This window comes from Photinus pyralis, unplaced genomic scaffold, assembly GCF_008802855.1.
Source record: "Photinus pyralis isolate 1611_PpyrPB1 unplaced genomic scaffold, Ppyr1.3 Ppyr1.4_LG4, whole genome shotgun sequence".
NCBI lineage: Eukaryota > Metazoa > Arthropoda > Insecta > Coleoptera > Lampyridae > Photinus > Photinus pyralis.
In genome coordinates this window covers 26,601,517-26,623,666 of record NW_022170511.1, presented here as the reverse complement: position 1 = coordinate 26,623,666, position 22,150 = coordinate 26,601,517, and the positions used below count along the sequence as shown (strand labels likewise).

General features: G+C 40.4%; 1 protein-coding gene across 1 annotated transcript; it reads left to right on the top strand.

The window, feature by feature from the left end:
* Nucleotides 1-815: 815 nt before the first annotated feature.
* LOC116169040 (myb/SANT-like DNA-binding domain-containing protein 3) lies at nt 816-1,614 on the top strand. The gene has a single exon (XM_031485070.1). It carries the CDS (start codon nt 868-870, stop codon nt 1,612-1,614), a length of 747 nt encoding a protein of 248 aa, XP_031340930.1. The 5' UTR covers nt 816-867.
* The last annotated feature ends 20,536 nt before the right edge of the window (nt 1,615-22,150 follow it).

The following is a 22,150-nucleotide window of genomic DNA, read 5'->3' as shown; positions in this document are numbered from 1 at the left end:
TGTCTTTACCGGATTTGCATTTAGCATATTAAATCGTTCCAACACCTTTTTAATATAAGCGCACTGGTTTACAAAAATAGCACCGTCCTCTTTTCGTGTTATTTGCAAACCTAAAAAGCATCCCACATTCTCGTTCACGGTAATCCGAAACTCATTTTCTAATTTAGAAATAAATAAGCAAAGGTCAGTGTAATTCGTCCCTATTACCAAACCATCGTCAACATAAATTACCACGAACATATATTGATTATTTACTTCGCACCAAAACAAACACGGGTCCGCTGCACTTTGGTTAAACGAATGTTTGTTTAAAAAACTGACTAATCGTTTATTCCAACAACGCGGTGCTTGTTTTAGGCCATATAAACTACGATATAGTTTACACACACGTCCGGTTTCGTCATCGTAGCCCTCCGGCTGTTTCATGTAAACCTCTTCCTCTAAATGTCCGTATAAGAAGGCCGTTTTTACATCGAACTGCATCATATGCATACTTTTAAGCGCGGCCGTGCACAATAAAATTCTAACGGTATCGAAACGCGCCACCGGGCTAAGAGGCAAATTCAGAGATGTCACTCAAACTCAACTTAGCTCACACTCATGTCACCCTTAGTGAAGTTTGAGAAAGCCTTATACTTATAAACCAGATTCATAACGTAAGGACTCCACACCCTCATGTAAGTTTGAGTCGAGTAGGTAAAATATTTGGCAACAGCGCCTAGATGTGGCAGTTGAAACGTGCCAAGTGCTGCTGGCTTGTCACATGCGGTTGAATTACACATTCGTACTCTATAATCTCATTATTTATACTGTTCTTTGTTCGTAAGTTGATAGTTTAGTTAGATTAAAATTAGTTGATTAGTGACAATGGGCGAAGAGAAGGAGAAACGGGTATGTTTTTCTGCCGATGAAAAGGTGTGTTTGAAAGAACTTGTTGTGAAGTACCAGAGCATCATAGAATGCAAGAAAACAGATTGCATTAGCTTGTCACACAAGAAGAAGACGTGGGTGCGGCTGACTGCAGAATACAATGCAATTTCAGGAAACAGTCATAGGACTATTGAGCAATTAAAAAAATGCTGGGAAAACATGAAGGGTCGTCGCAGAAAAGAGATTACTAAGGAAAAACAGTTGCGGTTGAAAACCGGTGGAGGAACATACAAGCCTTCTGAGAGTAGCGACGGGGACCTCGTCGACGATATTCTCGATACTGTAGATATTGAAATTAAAGATACCATCGACAGCGACACCATAATTTCACCGGAGGGTGTAACTGGATCTAGGGTATACACTGTCGATGAGAACAATATTTTACACCCCTTGGTAACTGCGCAAGCGCCTAGCACCAGCGGTTCACTTGTTGTCTCCAACACTGCTACCCCCAATAAAAGACAGTCAACATATGTTTCCAGGGGTAGATGCATAGAACGGGAATTGGAGGTTCGATTGCGTCGCAACCAACAGTTGGAGGCGCAAGATCAGGAGATCCACCTGCTGCGGTTAGAAGAGCAAAGGTTGCGTTTGGAGGAGCAGCGGGTCAAGGTCGAAGTAGCAAAAGAGCAACTGAAACAGGAGAAGCTCCGCACAGCTAAAATGGAAGAATGTATTTTTTAAAATTAACATTAGTAATTATACTCTACATAACATCATTTCATTTAATAATGGTCTGATTATTATCGTTGATGTGTAAAGTGCCGTTCAATAAAGGCTGCTCGTATTATTGCTCCAGTGGCACGTCGAGTTGCTGGTGGCACAGGAACATTTCTTTCCAGAAAATGTGGATCCGGGGCAAATTGTTCCCGCCCTTTTACAGCTATATTGTGCAATACAGCTGTAGCGGCTACTATCCTAGTAACTGCTCGAACATTGTAATGTAAGCACTTGCTTAGACAACGGAACCTTTGCTTCCATTGGCCAAATGCTCTTTCTACTACATTTCTGGTACTTTTCTGGGCAACATTGTACCTTCTCTCCGCTCGTGTCTGTGGGTTGTTCATGGGTGTAAAAAAGTATGAGAGTTGTGCATATGCACTATCTCCAAGGAGAATACCTTCCAATTGTCGTTGCTCAAACTTTAGTGCCACTGAGCTGCTTCTAAATATCCGAGCATCATGTGCCGACCCTGGCCAACGGATAACGATGTCCAAAAATTCTGCTTGGGGCCCAGCAACAGCTTGCACGTTTAACGACATCCAGGATTTTCTATTTCTATACACCTCTGCTGTAGGCCCACCTGGATTCTTTATTTCGATATGTGTTCCATCCACACAACCTACTACTCCAGGAAATCCTGCCATTGCATAAAACATTTCCCTGTTTCTGGTCATGTCGTGTGGATTATCAGGAAACTTTATATATTGTCCAAGATTCCGAGCAATAATTTCAGAAACCTCTCTAATAATTCTGCATGCACTTGACTGGCTTATGCTATGTAGATCCCCACATGGTCTCTGATATATAATAATGTAATGATCATTTCTACAAATTACCTAGTTGGTAAAATTAGATACCTGTAAACTACCAACAGCATAAAACCGTAAAGCTGTACAGAGTTTAATTATGGGAAGTATAGGTAATCCTCGCATGTCATCAGGAGCATTTCCATTAGGATAAATCAACGGCAGCAAGACCATTTCAATGGTCTGCCGTGAAAACCGAAACCTTTGCAACAATTCTGTATTGGTGTATCTTTCCAATGGATTTTGCATGTCTCTTATTATAACCCTACGGAGTAAAAACAAAACTAAAAATACATGTACAGTACAACAATCAATTTAAAAAAATGAGCTACGCAGTTAAGTACCTACATTATTGCTATTTTGTGAGCTTATACCAGTTATATTAACTATTTATATTTATTGTTCATTAATTCAGAACTATACATAATAATAAGCTCTTAATTTAAAAATTTACCTTGGAATTGGCAAATAATTGTTATCATCTTCCACATGTTGTACAAATTCCCAAAAATCATCCATGACCATTTCAACAAATAAGCAGCAAATTTACTTAATTTTAAATGCAAAAATGCGGATCATTCAGATAAGTGTCAAATAAGTGTACTAACTGGTTCCCTTGTCTACCACTCATATATTACTAAGGTTACCCTCACCTTTACTGTGTAAGGGCAGATAGAAAGTTTATTGAATCAGAAAGTTGAGTATGAGTGTGACTTAAGTGCGAGTGCGCCTTAAGTGGAATCTCTGAATTTGCCCCTAAATGTTTCTTAAATGTTTCTTCATAATCAACCCCGAATCTTTGTGAACACCCCTTTATAACCAAACGCGCTTTATATCGTTCGAGATCACCTTCCGAATTTGTCTTTACGCGAAACACCCAACGGTTATTTAGAATTTTCTTACCTTGAGGTGGTTCAACGAGTTTCCACGTCTCGTTTTCCTTTAGCGAAGCTATTTCTTCATTCATGGCATTGCGCCACTCTTCGGATTTTTCAGAAGCAATCGCTGCCTGCACCGTTGTTGGTATATCACACGCCGCAAAATAAACATAATCTTCCAAGTACTTGGGTGGCCTGATTATTCTTCTTTGCGACTTTTCAGTTTCTTGCGAAACATCGTCCGTGATGCCCTCGTTGTTATCCGAATCCGAATTTTCCTCAGATTCTTCGGAATTTTTCTGTGTCAAGGTCATTGTTATTTGAGTCTTCTCAGACACAATCTTCTCCTTCCCGAAAATGACATCGCGACTTCGGAGAACTTTGTTACTTTCCGGGATCCACACTCGAAAGCCATCTTTCTCGCCACAGTATCCGACGAAAATGCCTTCCGTACTCTTTTTGTCCCATTTTTTTCTTGTTTGTTTTGGTACGTGCACAAAACATTGTGTCCCAAAAATACGCAGATGTTCAAAATTATGTACACTCACAGTTTGACTGCCTTTCCACAATTCCATTGGTGACTTATCCTTCACTTGCGTCGGTCCGGTCCTGTTCAGTACATACACCGCTGTGTTGACGGCTTCCGCCCACAATTTAATCGGAAAATTTCCTGCATGGATCATCGTTCTCGCACTTTCTACCAAGGTCCTATTTTCACGTTCTGCTGACCCATTCTGTTCGGGTGTGTACGGCATTGTTATTCTGAGTGTGATACCTTTCGACTCTAAACATTTTCGCACTTCAAAATTGTCAAATTCCTTGCCACCATCACATAGAAATTGTTCAATTTTAACACCAATCGCGGTCGCCTCGTTTACGAATATTTTTAAACACTCGGGTACCTCACTTTTTGCTTTCATAAAGAACACTCGACGAAATTTCGAAAAATCGTCTTTGAAGCAAACAAAATATCTGGCCCCTCCTAACGATTCCTCCTCGGATTCCTCCTGCATCGGTCCACAAACGTCCGCGTGTATTATTTTTCCTGGAACCGTAGGTCTGTTTTTTCGAGAATGGAAACTGGCGCGACTGTGTTTACCAAACACGCATCCTGCACAAAACTCTTCATGTGCCTCCACCTCGATGCCCTTTTCTTTAAGAAAATGTGTTACATGCGACTTACTTTGATGTGCGAAACGCTCATGCCATAATTGCAACGTTTCCTTTGTTGATGCAACATGCACTTCTGCTGCCGCTTCCGGTTTTCGAACTCGAATATTTAGGGCATACAACCCGTTCGACAATTTCTTGCCTGATAATCGAACACTACCGTCCTTCTTAAAGTAACATCCCCCGTAGTTAGCTTCAAAATGATATCCATTACTTATAGTTTGTCCTATTGAAAGTAAATTTCGTTCGATATCCGGAACTAACCACACGTTATTTAAATGATTCCTGCGCCACTCGCCATTAACAAACATTTCAACGTTTATTTGACCCTGACCATACGCGAAAATTTTCTCGCTGTTCCCGACTTGCACCGTTTTTGGAAGTGAGAACGGTTCAAAGTTTATAAAATAACTTTTATGCCTGGTCATGTGCGCACTAGCTCCTGAATCCGCTAACCACAATTCTGCATTCGCGTCCTTGTTAGATTTTTCCGCACCTACGAAAGCATCACCGTCGGCTCTTGAATCAAACCCGGATGACCTCCTGCCGCGTGATTCGGACGAATTTCCCGCGGAATTTCCGCTCCCTTTCTTGGGGCATTTTTTTGCAAAATGTCCTGCTTGATGACACCGATAACATTTCGGTTCCGACTTGGGATAGTTATTCGCCTGCTTTTTATCACCACCCTTGGCCACGAAAGCGCCCACGTTTTTAGATTTCGCCGGTAAACGCATTTCAATTAAGCGAAGTCTTTCGGTTAATTTATTTAAGGTGCGATCTTCCACTGGGACAGATTCCCACACGCTCTTGAATTCAAAATATTCAGAAGGTAGCGTCGACATGATCCTACTCATTAGCACTAGGTCCGGGAGTTCTGTTTTCACCAACCGCCTGAGTTCATCATTCATTTCTTGGAAATCTCTCTGCAGCTTTGCGATATGTGTAGCAATGTCTTCCTCTGGAGTCCTATCGTTGCTGAAAAACTGCTCCATCAGCCGATCTACGCGTTGCCCTGAACTTTGCTCATACACAGACAACAGCTTTTCCCACGTTTGATTAGCAGTTTCACAAGTAGCAACCAAATTTAAATTTGTCTTGTTCATGCTACTTACTAGAATCAGCTGTGCTAAAGCATCATCTTTGTTGAACGTTTTCAAATCCGCTTGATACTTTGAAATAACCGCTTGATCCGCATTCGCTGAAGGTCCCGCTGGTGATGCTCGCGTCCCGATGGCCAGATCCAAAACATCCTGATGTTTTAACAAAAGTTCAACCTGTTTTCGCCATTGACTCCAATTCGAAGCACCCTCCAACTTTTCTATGTGAGCCTTGAAGTTAAAGTCCGACATTTTGTGACGATACCGCGCGCGAAACAAACTACCGATACTTAGCACTGTTTACAACTAAACCTTACAAAGTTACGACTTCTTATTTACTTTTCGCACCTTTTAGCGCATCTGGGCACATAACCTGTTAAGATTAATTCAAGTAAAAAGAAAAAGGATTTATTTGCATAAGTACAACTTATAAGGTTCTAATCAAAACGTGAACTGCTAGAACTACTTTATAAAAAGAAAGCATGCGCAAACGCAATTGAAAGTTTAAACTTTAAAACTTCGTCCAGGTCCGTACTCAGTACACGATTTTGTCTCTTCAACAAAGCGGATATTCCTGATATCTGATCATATTGAAAAAATAAGTAGCACTCTCTAAGTCTCGACTCAGTAGTAGTGTTTGCGAATTGTGATACTGTACTACCCGCTTGTGTGGTGGTCATGCGTTAGTCCAAAAGATCAAAACGGTGCCACATTTCTACACAAGAACAAATTTGCGGCAAAAATGCTTCTAATTACTGGTACAGTCGTATTCCGCCTAGGGGTTTAGCTAAAAATTGGGCAGGATAATGCCAGGTAGTTTCTTTTGTTTTCCCTTTCAAGTAATCAGTTGTCGCCTCAGGAGTTATAGTGCAATTTGGGTTGCCTATACTTACGTTAGCGTTTTGATTTTTTTCTAAAGATCGCGATACATATTTTTTTAAATATATGCATTATCATTTAAGGTGGAAATAATATCTTTAAGTACCGCCGTAGGAAATACTGTCGGATTTCCAAATTGGTGCTGTAGGTTTTTCTACTCCCATTACAACGGCTGTTATTTACGAAAAACGATTTTTCTATTCATCGATCTTCCTAAAAAACTAAGACCGATATTTCAACTTTTTTTAAGTACCGCCGTTCTTTTCATCATTACAAAGAATATCCACTATCGAGAATTTGTTAGACTTCAACTACAAAAGCAGCATTTCATAAGAAAGTTTAGCTATTTTTCCAATATGGCGGATTGACTACAGAGGAGCCTTAAGAACAGAACAGTTGATGAACACTTGAAGAGCAGCTACTAACCATTGGAAAGCGCCTTATATATTACAAGTCACACCCCATGTCTCTCCTCCCGGCGCCCGCGTTCCAAGTGGAAGTGGCTAGCGTACCTTAGTGTGGTTATAACATACCTCCCCCCCCTTTAAATAGAACATGTTCAGATAGTTAACTACGTGGGAGATAAATTTCGTATTCGCCTGAGCGTATCCAAGCTGGCGCTTGCACGTCCCGTGCTGGTCGTAGCGGTCGCGGAGCGGCAAGTGGTGATTGGTTTTCAGTTGCCATCGGAAATCTGGATTCATGTTTACTATTCTGTGAGCAGTCCGGTTGTGTAAAGCTTGGTGGACGAAGGTCAGATATATCGTCTTCTGTAGGTATTAATGGTGCAGGCTCTGATGTATCTGACACGCGAGGCTCTTCTCTCGGTGAAGATGAGGATTGTTGAGTTACCTGCTCACTGTGTTCATCGTCCCATAGCAGAAGGGCGGTGTTAGTAGAACTGGGGCTAGATTTAGCTTGGCGCCTCCTTCGAGGAGGTGGTCCGGGATGCAGTTGTCCCTTGTTGCGGATGTGCTCCTCGCCGTCGTCGTCTCTAAGGCGGTACATTCTGTGGCCCAATGCTTCGAGAATCACGCCATGTGAGAACTTTGGCGCACCTATTCGACGGTCCCGAAATGATATGTGTTGGCCTGGAATAAACGGTGTTGATAAGTCATCATTTGAGAGTTTTTGTAGTTGATGGTTTGAGGAGGTCCCAAGGCGTTCGTAAAGAGCGATTGAATACTCGCTGAGCAGGAGCTTCACCCGTGGCGCTGCATGGTGTAATTCGCATGGCAAAAAGCGCTCGGGCAATCTTGGCATGGCAATCCCCCTCTGTAAATTTTTTTAGGAAGCGCTTGAAGGTACCTACTGTACGCTCGGCTAAACCGTTTGATTGAGGGAAATAAGGGGCTGATGTAAGGTGCTTGCATCCATTTCGAGATAGAAAATTGTTAAAATCTGCGGAGACTAGTTGACTGCCGTTATCTGATACCAAGAGGCTGGGGATGCCGTGTGCAGCAAAGGCGTATCGCATGTGGCGTATGAGTTCTGCAGCTGTCATGGTGTGGACCGCAAATATTTCCGGCCAGCGGCTCCATGCGTCGACGATATCGAGGTAGTCTTGGCCCTCGTAGGAGCAGTAATCCACGTGAACGCGCTGCCAGTGGTTCGTTGGAGTAGGCCAGGATTTGTACTCGCAGCGTGGCGTGTTCAGGTTCTCGCGGCACGTAGGGCATGTTTTCACGTAGGCAAGTATGTGTGAGTGTAAACCGGGCCACCATATGTAACTGTAGGCAACGGCTTTCATCTTGGTGATGCCATGGTGTGCCGCTTGGAGGCTATCCAGAATGCGCTGTTGGAGTACAGCTGGTATAACGACTCGTTCTCCACGTAAAAGTATGCTGTCTAATGTAGTCAGTTCCGCTTTCACGTACGGCTTCAGAGCTGCGGGCAAAGGTGTCGGCCAACGGTCCAAAAAAACGGCTTCGTGTACTGCGCGTAGGATGGGGTCTACGGCCGTAGCTGCGGCGATCTCGGTATGGACGACTGGCGTACCCGAAGATAGCTCCAGAAGGTGGATTCCTGCGATTTCCTGACCAGTGTCATGATGTGTATGTGGTAGTGGTAATCTTGATAGGGCATCTGCGTTTCCATTTTTACGTCCTGGACGGTGAATAATTTTATAGTCGTATGTTCCCATTATCAGCGACCATCGAATAAGACGAGGGGATGCATTCTCTGGAGTAGGCGCACCTGGTTTGAAAAATCCTACCAACGGCTTGTGATCCGTATAAATAGTCAGATTTTCTCGCCCGTAAATATATTTGTGAAATTTGGTGATGCCAAATAGTAATGCACATGCTTCTTTGTTGAAAGTGTCGTAAATGCTTGGTCAAATCAATTTTAGAGAATACCTTGGCTCCGGCAATTTTTGAAAATGCTGTATCGGCTGTGGGTAGTGGATAGCGGTGAGGACGTAGAACCTTGTTGACGGTAGACTTATAGTCGCCACACATCCGGATGCGGCCATCTGCACGCGATACGTTGACCACTGGTGTAGCGTAGCCCATTGGTGCGAATGGTGTTGGTGAGATAGCTCCTTGGCGGTGCAAGGTGTGGATAACGTCCTTGACCTTGTCCTCAATCGTGTAGGGCACCGACCGTGCAGGAAGATATTTGGGTGAGGCGTCCTTATCCCAGTCGAGGCTAATGGGAGGTCCTTTGTAACGACCAAGTTCGCCTTCAGTTTGATTGAGAGCGGGGTGCAATTGAATATCGGCCGGAATGGCAGGAACGAGCGAGTTTAGACCAGCGATTGAAATTCCAAGTGCTTCGAACCAGTTGCGGCCTAAAAGTGTGCGAAGCGTAGCGGGACCTTCTACTACAACGATGGGCAAAACTGCTTCCTTGTTCTTGAAACGTACGTGGACCGCCCTTGCACCTAGCGCTGCAGCTGGAGGCGCGTTGAGATATGGTTGTAATAGGATCTCGACGGGTTGGAGTTCATTTCGGAAGTTGTGGTTGCCGTGGCGCCATAGAAAATTGTACGTGCCAGACGGCATTGTGGAATATGTAGCACCATTATCGACTTCCATGATACTTTGCCATCGAGCTCTATGTGCACTAACGTAGGGTCAGAGGGGCAAATGGATGATTGGTCGCATTGTCCCTGTAAACTTTCAAGTGGAAATGAAACAGCATTGATCGTTTCACAGGGGTGATCGCCGTATACGTTAAATAATTGTTCTGCATGAGGCGGGTTTCTACCTGCGGCTTCGTTGGATTTGGCCCTTAGAAAGTTGGCGGTGACTGGGTCCTCCACAGGGCCTCCTGGGGGATCCCGTTGGAAAAAAATGTATTCCCAGCCAATTGCGGTGAAGCTGGTGCGAACTGGGGCACTGCACTTGTACAGTAGATGTTTGCAGGTTGCCTCCTATGTTGCGTAACAGGATCAGATTCCCCGGGAGTTTGTTGACACTTGGTGCTTTGATGGTAATAAATTGATTGTTGTTGGCCAAACTGCGACGAAGGGGTAGTTGTGCAGGTTGTTGCCGTCCGGTATTGTTGCAAAGGTGCAGATGTTGAATGATCTGCAATCAGCTGATGTGTAGGGGCTGACAATCTAGGTGGTGGATTCAGCTGCTGTTGTGGTTTATAATTTATTTGTGGCTGCTGTTTGCCGATTCTACTACCACGACAGGCCGCTGCCAGATGTTTCCATGTGGCGCATGTTGTGCAATACAGGGTGTTTGCATCTAGCGAGCAATTGTTCGAATGATGATCACCAGCACATCGATAGCACCCCCTTGTTTGTCGCTGTGTCGGTTGCTGGTGGTTTTTGTCACGATTTTTCTTTTTATTGTTAGTGTGGCTATTTTCATTGCTCGACCGTTGCAAAGTTTGCGGGGCTTCAGCATGAAAAACTGTCGCCGTGGACGATTGCTGGGTGTACTCGGTACCTTGTAGAGTACGCACGTGGGTGGTCGTGCATTCAGCTGTGGTCGCCTTGTTGATGGCAGCTTGAAAGCTTAGTTTATCCTCCGTGTTGAGAAGGTGTTGTTGCACAGTCTCATTTGAAATTCCACACACAAATTGCCACAATAGCAAATCTTCGGTTTTGTCCCCAAAATTACAATCGGCAGCTGCGGCTCGCAGGCGGGCTACGAATTGCAAAGCCGATTCGTTTTTGTTTTGGCGTAAGCCGGTAAATTTAGCATAAAATAAAATCAGCCCAAGCGCGGCATGGCTGATTTTAGGCTTAAAAAATGAACCTAAAGTGTTAAGAAGTTCCTGGTATGTAGCACAGGTGATGTCCAGGTTATTGCTTTTAAGTAGGTCCGCCGCTAGGTTAAATAGCTTCGAATCTCCACCATTCTGAAGTAAAATGCGCCGTTTCTGACTGTCACTTAGCATCGCTCCCTCAGTGTCGGAAAATGCAATATTGAGAGCTGTCACGAATTTAGGCCATTCTGCAGGTCGATCTACTTCAAATTTGGGGAATTGCCTGTCGGTGATGTTGAGTACTGATGTGGGTGTCGTCGCCTGTGCGACTCCAAGTGCGAGGCGTTCGACGTTTTCAAATAGTTTTAGCATCACCTGGCCGTCTGTCGGTGGTGTAGCCTTTACGAGGGCCAATTTCTCTGCCTGCCTGCGAGATAATTCTTGCTGCTCATTGTTGATTGCTTTTAGATGATTAAGTTGTTCCTGTAGTTCGTCTATGGTAGTCATTTTTTTAACTGATATGGTTGATACTCAACACTGAACGAACTAGATGTAATGGTTGTCCTTGATTGTGTGTTGGTTCGCATAAAATCCTCGTCGCCAATATTATGTGGGGTTTGTCCTACAAGCAGACTGAGTAATCTAAATATATATTTGATTTTATTTCTCTTCTACTAGCTACTTAACAGTTCTATATATATTACAAGTTACACCCCGTGTCTCTCCTCCCGGCGCCCGCGTTCCAAGTGGAAGTGGCTAGCGTACCTTAGTGTGGTTATAACAACGTGTACTCGGTACCATTATCACATTTAAGGATACTGATTCGCTCGTTGAATTTAGAGTGAATGAGAGATTCAAATTCCTTGAATCGATCAATTACCTCATTCTTTGATGTAAGCAGATATACCATTACAAAATGAGTGTAATCGTCCAAAAACGTCACAAAATATCGTTTATTACCGTGGGTAGCTGGCGTCATGGGTCCACAAACGTCTGAATGTACAATTTCAAATGGTCTCTTTGCACACAATGTCGAATTTCCACGGAATGGCATCCTAGTGCTTTTACTTTTTGCACATATTTCACAAACATCATTATTCCATGCAACAATTTTGTCCATACCAACAACCAAACTGTTTTTATTTAGTTGACAAAGATTGTTCATTCCAAGATGCGCAAATCTCCTGTGCCACAATTTACTGTTATCAATGATTTACAAAGATTTGTCGATCTATTTACTACTTGCATCTGAACCTCATATAAATTACCATGCCTTTTACCTATAAACACTACCTTAGCTCTATTTTTCACAATTACCTCATCAATGCCGAAAAATACATTCAATCCAGCTTCCGTCATTTTCGAAACTGAAAGCAGATTATTTTTCAATTCTTTAACATATAAAACATCTTTGATATTTACGGAACAATATTTTCCGTTTACGCACACTTTAGCACATATATTACCTGAATGTGAAGCACTTACAACTTGACCGTCTTTCGCAACTGAGATGCGGTGTGGTGCCTGCAGTTTCTGCACCTCCGAAAACAATTCGACGTCGTTGACCAAGTGGTCCGTCGCTCCTGAGTCGATATACCACCTGACACCCTCTTCAGTTGAAGTTGACACCATGAACGCGACATGGTCCTCTTGTTCCTGCTGAACATTGTTGGCTTGCTTCAGTTGTCTGCACTCTGACTTTTTGTGCCCTGGTTTCCCGCAATGATAACACTTCACTCTCCTTCCTTTGAAATTAGTAGGTCGTTTCCCGAATTGTCTCTGCTGCGTGTTGAATGCTGATGAATCGTTGCTCCCTCCTTGTTCTTGACTGATCTTCTTCACCTCATGATCCAGAAGTTTTCCCTTCACAAACGATAGTGTAAGCTTTTCTGGTTCAAGGGTCTCCATGTGCCGTGACGATGCCATCAAAACTTTGTGGCAGCGTTAACAGAAGATGACACACGATGTCAACATCCTCCAGCTTGGCTCCAACGCTCATTAATTCTGCGACACACCTCTCAAAGTTGATAAAGTGACTCTCGAGTCCCTCTGCACCACTGTATTTCATTGTCAGAAGTCCCTTCCTCAGATAAATCTGGCTTGCAATTCCTTTCCTTTCAAACGCGCTCTCCAGAGCCTTCCACATGTTATAGGCTCTGTCACAGGACCTTACATACTGTAGATGAGAATTAGCTATCCCTTGGATTAGGATTGATTTACAACGCCTATCCATTTTCATATATACATCACTCAGCTCGGTGGGTAATTCCTTAATACATTTAATACACTCCTTCGCCTCCAGGATAATTTCCATTCGGAATTTCCAATGGTCAAAATCTTTACCGGCGAATTGGGTGATACCATGTTTCTCTGCAGTATACTCCGCCATTCTAATTTCTCACCTTATTCTATGCTTGCTGGTGTCCTCAACACTTCTCAATGAATCCGTACAAAAATATATCTAATCACGTATACAATCTGTGTCTGGGCGCAGAACCTGTGAAGATTGCTTGGGAAGCACCGTATGTGATTGATACTAATTGAGAAGTAATTTTTAAATACAAAATTACAGCACGTATGACAGACAGATAAATGTATATTTTTTTCATTAACAACACTATTCATTTACATGGCAACATACATTATTTATACCGGGTGATCGAAAAGAACTGCAGACAATTTAAATTTGGCGCTTCAAATTTTTAGTGTTTTTTACTTAAGGAATTGGCAAACATGTTTAGAAGTTGGTTTATTTATGCATTAATTGCTTAAGGCCGTATGACACTGTACTAAATTTAGTACGCAATTTTTATGACAAAAATTGTGTAGTGTCATACGCATTTTGTAAGAAAACTTGCAACAAAATTTGTGGGCAAAAATTATTTAGAACGTGTTCTAAAAACTGCATAAATTATATAGAAAAACTGCGCAGAAAGTTGCCACGCATCATATCTGTTTATTTGTAATGACTACGCCGTTGTTTTAAACGCAATAACATTTTTGCTATTAAAATGATAGAAGTTGCAGTAACTACAGCAAATTCCATAATACCTCGTTTATAGTTAGCTTTGTTAATAAACAAAGTTTATAGGTTATGTTGCAAAGAAACCTATTAGTGAAAACCACAGACGTTGAACCAAACTAGAACCACAGAATATAGTGCTGGAAAATAAACACAATTCCCTACATACTAATCCAAACAGCACAGGCGCAAATACAATTTTCCTTTCAAAATTTAGTAATAGTGTCAGACAGAAGTAAATTTTTTTATTCAAAATTTTGTATCAGATTTTGTTTCAAATTATGTTTATAAATCTGGTATTAAATTTAGTACAGTGTCATACGGCCTTAGACCATATAGTATACTATGGTCTTAAGATTAATTGTCATCCATTGGCGTAGTTTTTTTGTGAATTTTATTTTCTAATCAATGCACAATTGAAAGACGTACATGTTTAAAAGATGCTCATATTCGGCTCAGCTGTGCTTACTGCAATTCAACGATAAATGTGCTACTTACCATGATGTCGAAGGTGTAATAAAAACGTAGCCCCAAGAAATCGTTATCGAAAATACTCTAATGATTCTGGTGGGTATAACAATGTGAACGATAACATCCCTATTTGATATTTTTACAGACTTATCGCATAATATGTGGCACAAAATTTTACACATTGATATCGGAATGTTTTCTTCCAGTGTTGATGAGGTTAATTTATGAGAATACGTGGATACGTCTTATTGTATGTAGGCAAATGAAATGAACCTTACGGTGATGGTTTAATTAGCATGACTATTGCTCGGGCAACGTTGGAATACATATTTGAATACATGAACCCGAGCGTGCAACTGAGCTTGATAAATTAATTTTTTTAAATTGATTAATTGTGATTATTGTTTAGTGATCCATTAAATTGATCCACCACTGCTTTTAAATAAATGACATTTGGTATGTTACCAACTTTATAAATGTTTGGTTTTGTGGGAAATTCAAACTGTCCGCACTACTTTCCGATCACCCGGTATTCTAAATTGCATAACACCAACAGTATTAACTATTTCACGTGCTCGTGTTGGTGTTGGTTGTAATGATAATAGAATATGCATAGTAAAGCGATTGAGGAACGTTTAATCGATTGTACCTCTTACGCCCTCTTCGACAGCTTAGATAATTCAAAATACATTGAAATCGGCTACGGTACACACCTTAACCGATTGAGGAACGTTTAATCGATTGTACCTCTTACGCCCTCTTCGACAGCTTAGATAATTCAAAATACATTGAAATCGGCTACGGTACACACCTTAACCTTGAACCAATCCTTCGCATCGCATACGACAGTGTTATGCTCATGAAAAGAGAAGATTGGGTGACACTTTATGGCAAACATATCTCGAAATGAAGCTTTTCCGATCATAAGAGATCGAAAGATGGATGGATACAATTATTGATACGAGCGCCAGCTTTTAAATATACATGTGTAGTACAAAAAAATCGTAATTTTGATGCACTTTACTCAATTTTCGTTGCACCTCAAATACCTCCAGGTCCCAATTTAATCTCTTTATTTTCGTAAGCAAATCCTCCATGCTCTTGCGGTTTCGGCTCATATTTACAAATGTTGTTTTTGTCATCGTAACGGATGCTCTTTCTGTATCAAGATGAATATTACAGCACAGCTTTTATATGCCAGCTTCAGTTCATAAACAAACCACTTCATCTCGAGCGCAAACCTTACTTTAGCCTGAATGCAAACCTCTGATACTTTATCCCTGAGCGCAAACCCCAACACGATCAAATTAATGCTAATGATTTTAGAAACAGCCATATATATATTCGTTCGACAAGAACCTTGACGTTAGCTCAGGCGTAAACCTCGCTAGCGCAGTTCAGAACCACTCAATCCTAGTGACTTTTCTAGGAGGATTTTTATCTATTATAGTGTGATTTAGAATCGACCATATATTACTACTTATGTTTATTAGTATAACTATTAAACTATAACTAATTAAATACAACGCGCATCATTTTTTTTCTTTCTTCTTTAAGGATCTGGGAGCTGTGGTCCACAGAAAATGGGCCTACTTGCGGAGATTTTGCATTTTTTTTTCTTTTTTGAAAAGAAGAAATTTAGGTAAGTTTGTAAGCATATTAATTAATTACAATGCATTATTTTCGTTTCTGGTTTAAGAATCTGGTAGCCGCAGTCATTAGAAACTGGATCCTATCTGAGAGACTTTCGAATTTATTTTGTCTTTATTGCAGAGAAAATGTGTAGGTACGCATGTATGTTAGAGTAATTAGGCAAACATCAAGGAATTGGTAAGTAAAACATGCTTCCTTTGTGTGTTGTAAATGCCCAATTTTAACCATTCCCGTAATTAATAATTAAATTATTATTACAATCTCAGAAAGTCCTCTGCATAAAACACGCAAGGGTCGTTACCTTTCTAATTATAGGTTTTGTTAAAAGATAAAACGGCCGCTACGCTAAATTTAACCAGGATCGTTTGTGAAAGCCTGAAAGCAGGTAAGTATTGGTTGACCCCCAGTGCACTTTCGTATTTCAGCTCTAAACCACCATTCTGTTTTTTTCCAAACTGAAACGGTGTAGGTTTTATTGTAAGTTTCATTTAATGTCACTTTCATCGCAACCTTTGGAAATTTTTGAAGCTCACTCGTCTTATGCTTGAAATGATATAATAGCGTAGGCGGTACAACTGAATATCGAGGTAAACGCTGCACTTTGTGACAAAAACATGAAACTCGGTACACGTGTTCATTAGGTCCAAATAAAACTTTTGGCCTGCAGCAGCCACCGAAATTTTCGTGTGGATTCAAAATTTGGACACTTTTGTTCAAAAGGGTGTTCAAGGTTTTATCCTGTAAAAATTTACGAATTTCGGCGTTCTAGGGGTCGTTTCTGAATGATTTAGGGTCGCTGGTGCCAATGGCGGCATTAAAAAGTTGTATATCTGACCCTTAGGCCCCAAATTTGGAGTATTTTCAAAATAATGGTTAAATTTTGAATTTGATAGTTGTAACCCTGCGTGATGTTTCGAATGTCGATTCCAGCTAATTTTGACGTGCACTACACGCTAGAAATGTTATAGTGACGTTAAAACAGTTTCTATTATAGTGTGTAAATGGGCCGTTAATCGTTCAATAAATTGTTCAAAATTTGGAAATTCCATATACTTGAAGGATTTTGCCGTTCTTGGTGTCGTTTCCATATAATTTGTGGTTGCTGATGCTGATTTTGTATTCAGAAAACAGATGCGACTCATAGTTAGGCCCTTTTCATGGTACCTATTAAGGGGGAATGTTCGGCGCAGTTGTTGTCCCAGAGTGCAACAACTATTGAATGACAAAGAAAGATGAAAGAGACGAGCATTTCATTAAGATTCGGAAGTGGACATGTTCTCTGACAGGATATACCGCCTATGCTTCCATTATTGCCCCCCTGCGTCGCTGTATGAACTCTGCGCGCATATTGAGAGACCGTTACCACCATGACCTGACCAGCCGGAAGCTGGTTCTGGTGGCGCCAGTCTCACTGGTCAGCGGTGCGCTGGGCGGTGAACTGGCAAGTGTGTTATTTATGCCAGTGCAATTCAACAAAAAAGTGTGTGTTCTGCCAGTAATCCAGTGCTTGCGATGCGTAACACGAGCTATGTATCTCTTAGTACGAACTTAGAGCAGTTATAGGTACTACCCTATGCATAATCGCTGGAGGCCGGTTATCTGGCGCAACAACTCAACGAAGGGAAGGGGATTAAAGCTGCTTTCATCCATAACAAAACAAAGTGGTACAAAGCCTGTGCATCGAAGTTCCAAGGGGCTAAATTTGATAAACTTTTACTACAAGTGCAGTCTTCTACCAGTGCTATTTATGTACCTACCTGAAGGAGCACTCGAAGATTGGCGGCCAGAACCAGCTTCTCGGTCTCTCAATATGCGCGTTAGAGTTCCTACAGCGACGCGCAGGGCCTAATCGTATCGCCCGCCGTCTGATGTACTTTGGGAGCTACCTCGGCGACTTCAGGGACTGCGTCGCGATCGATGGCGTTTCACGGTATCGTTGCGATATCCTCACTTCAAGGCAAGGTGTCCCCGAAAAGTAGCAATATGCAAAGCAACCAGTCCAAAAACCAAAGTGTCCTGGTTTTCTTGACCGATAATTCCTTATTACAATTATTGTGGTTGTAGAGGTAAGACAGTACAAGAGTAAAAGTTTATGTGCTCTGCACTATACCTACAATTAATAATTTTTTTATCCTTCATATGTCAACTTGCCCATCTCTGGGTCATCAGCTGGCGACACTCTTGCTTCAAGGGGCACGAGTCGGACGGAACTTGTTCGCTGCGAGATGTTACTTGTCGTTGAGTGAGCTCAAGACTGACTGGAAGTACAGATTTCCCAACAAGCGATGACGGGAGGGCAATAATGGAAGCATAGGCGGCATACCCCGTCAAAGAACATGCCTATTACCGAATCTTAATGAAATGCCCGTCTCTTACGTCTTTCTCTGTCATGCGATAGTTGTTGCAATCCGGGGCAACAAGGGTATGACTGCGCCGAACATTCCCTCTTAATACGTAAAATAGTATGAAAAGGGCCTAACTATGAGTCGCATCTGTTTTCTGAATACAAAATCAGCATCAGCAACCACAAATTATATGGAAACGACACCGAGAACGGCAAAATCCTTCAAGTATATGGAACTTCCAAATTTTGAACAAATTATTGAACGATTAACGGCCTATACACACTAGAAACTTTTAACTTCAATATAACATTTCTAGCGTGTAGTGCACGTCCAAATTAGCTGGATTCGACATCCAAAACATCACGCATGGTTAAAACTATCAAATTCAAAATTTAACTATTATTTTGAAAATAATCCAAATTTGAGGCGTAAGGGAAGGGGGATATGCAATTTTTTAATGCGCCATTGGCACCAGCGACCCTAAATCATTTAAAAACGACCCCTAGAATGCCGAAATTCGTCAATTTTTACAGGTTTAAAACCTTGAACACCCTTTTGAACAAAATGTTCAAATTTTGAACCCACACGAAAATTTAGTTTTATTTGGACCTAATGAACACGTGTACCGAGTTTCATGCTTTTGTCACAAAATGCAGCGAAAAAATTTGTACCGCCTACGCTATAAGGAAGAGGCTCCATTACGATAAGGAATTGGAATTTTGACACCGTTTGATTTGTACCAAAACTCCGTATACAAGTAGATGTGATTTTTAATTAGGGCTAATTAATTTTGTAACCACCGTGCACAGGTGCGCCTTATTAATTCAATTTTAGCTATCATTGCCACAGCCGCCACAGGATGATTTTTTGATATGCCTGGAGTTTTCCGGCTCCACTGAGAGTGCTCGTAAATCCTCGCTGACCCGGGGAGTTCTAATGTGAATAAATGTTCATGTACCTAATGAATTTGTGTGATGCCGTTATAAACAACTGTAAGTAATTGGTGTTTATATTTACAAGGGAGATTTAAAAGATGATTAGGATTTCTATTTTTAGGACTATACAATATACATGCCATACTTACATTGTTTGTTTTATTATCCATCTTCCCTCCATATCTCATTACATATTGATCTCTTCTCGAAAAAGTGTACCGAATCATCTATGTAGAATGTACAGGGTGGCCAACTAAGAATGCGAGGTACTATATCTGAGAATCTATCCATCGTAGAGGCTCGCGGTAAAAAAATTTATTACTAAAACGGCCACGAGCAAAATCTGGAAAATATTTTTAAGTTTCTGAAATGACCGCTAGGGGGCGTAACTGCAATCTGGAATCTAAAAGTGATTTTTTTGTGAATTCAGCTATCCTAACAAAAAAATGTCCGGTCTTTGAAGTTGAAGATAATGTGAACAATTTTTCCTGTATCTCTAAAAATGAAGTGGTGGGGGGTATTCAAAGGTTTCCGTAAAGAACACCCTGTATCTGAGCCGATTTAAACAAACTCGGGTTAGTTCAAAAGAGCTATTCTTCAGTTACAAATATTATACTATTTGAAGTTTTGTTAGTTTCACATATCACCGTTTGAGGGCTTTTTTCGCCATTCCGACAGAAATGGTTAATTTTCTCAAAAAAATTAAATGCATTGGTGTGATTTTTTTTTCATGAAAAAGTAGCTAAATGATGCCTAAACAAGCTCGCGAAAACAGTATCTCGATATCTTGAGATATATATATTTTTATATCGTGATGGCCAGGATTTCGCGCATTTACGGCGGCATTAAAAGCTTCCTTTTTTAAATCGATCCACCTTAGGGCCACAAATTATATAATAAAAATAATTCCGGAAAAATTACCTTAAAAAAATAAAATTTTGAGGGTACAAAATTTTAGGTTAGGAACAAAATAACGAGATGCGGTTTTCGCGAGCTTGTTTAGGCATCATTTAGCTACTTTTTCATAAAAAAAATCAAACCAACGCATTTAATTTTTTTGAGAAAATTAACCATTTCTGTCGGAATGTCGAAAAAAGCCTTCAAGCGGCGATATGCCAAACTAACTAAACTTCAAATATTACAATATTTATAGCCGAAGAATAACTCTTTTCGATTAACCCGAGTTTGTTAAAATCGGCTCAGTCGTTTCGAAGATACAAGGTGTTCTTTACGGAAACTTTTGAATACCCCCCACCACTTCATTTTTAGAGATACACGAAAAATGTCAAACAAAAAAGGTTCAGATTATCGTCAACTTCAAAGACCGGACAATTTTTTGTTAGGTTAATATAGCGGAATTCACAGAAACATCACTTTTTTAGATTCCAGATTGCAGTTACGCAGTTTAAGGTATTTACGAAAAACTACAAAAAGGGATATTGACAACCCCCCCCCCCCCACACCCCCCCCCCCCCCACACACTTATTAGCTTCACCTCCATCCATCAGGGCTTTTAGTATGTTGTTTAAGACGCCTTTACCTAAAACTATGCCAATTACACGAATTATTTCCCATATTTGACAATTTCCGGTCTTTGAGTAGATTAGTATATTATCCAGATATAAACAAAAGGGTGTAGAATTGGTTACGAACCATAGGTATTGCAATTTTCTTTATATTCAAATATTTCCCCCCCTAATTATTTTACAGGAAGGTTGTGAAGATATTCTTTGTAAATTGTAAAATTCTGCATCTATTCATATGTCCATTTAATTTTTTGTTGTAGGAAATCGGAGAAATTAAGGAAAGTATAAATTAGCATTTTAGTAAAAATCATTGGTGTCATTGAAACAAAAATTAATCCATGCAGTGTACTAGAAATTTACATTTATTTAATTTTTCCGGTTTCCTGAATTGAAAAATAATAAATGAGGACATTGACCAAACGCAGAATTTTTCAAGGTAGAAGAAACCTATTTACAACTTTGCTCTAAATTAGGGGAGAAAATATTTCGATATAAAGAAATTAACACTGAAATCCCTATACAGGGTGGTGACTTGCGTAACGCATCATAGGGATTTCAATGTAAAATTCATAACATGCGATTATTGGCTCTCCAAATTATTTTAGAGCTAAAATTTATTGAGGTTTTTTGCAGAAAACATTTTTTTACGTCAATCAACTGTATTAGTTTTCAATTTTTTGCATAATAAAGACGGAAAATTGGAAAAATAAAACCCCCATCTTTTTCAATAATCTGTGATGCCATGGAAATTCATAATACAAAAATTACGTCAATATCCGTCATGCTATGAAATGTCTGCTATAAAACAAATCAAATTCTATCAAAATAGCTATTTGTGTATTAAGAGCGCAAAATGATATATTGTCGATTGAAAGAGACAGTTGACGAAGGAGTGCGGTAATGTCTTGAAATCGACAATCAATTTGCGCTCGAATTACACACAAGATTTTTTCTACAATCGAGCAGTTCACATATTTCCAAAAATTTAAATTTTTCACTCAAATCATAGATTATTTTAATCTTATGTCCAAATGAAAGATGTCATTTACTCGTTGTCATTGGATACTCTGAGCAATGCATATTTGATTTATAGTTAATAATTGGAAGAGCGAGCGTTTTTTCTAAGCGACAAAGTGACATTCCTCGAAAAAGATGACGTTTGCGTTGTCAAATACGAGCGCAAATGCCTACTTTGGATATCGATTGTAGAAAAAGTATTATATTTAGAACAGCGAATTCAACATAAAGAAAGAGCAGATTACTAAAAACGGTTTCCTAATATAACAATTTACAATAATTGTTCGAATAAGTCACAATTAACTGCAATACAGTAACCAAGTCGATCATAAAAGCCATTTCGAACTGCTGCTAATTGATAAGTGGATATCTTTTTGTTTTAGAAAATTCCATGGCATTGCAGATTATTGAAAAAGATGCGGGTTTTATTTTTCCAATTTTCCGTCCTTATATGAAAAAAATTGAAAACTAATACGATTGATTGACGTAAAAAAATGTTTTCTACAAAAAACCTTAATACATTTTTGCTCTAAA

Excerpts from the sequence above, each read along its gene's own strand:
- LOC116169040 (XM_031485070.1), top strand. The coding sequence starts at position 868 with ATGGGCGAAGAGAAGGAGAAACGGGTATGTTTTTCTGCCGATGAAAAG.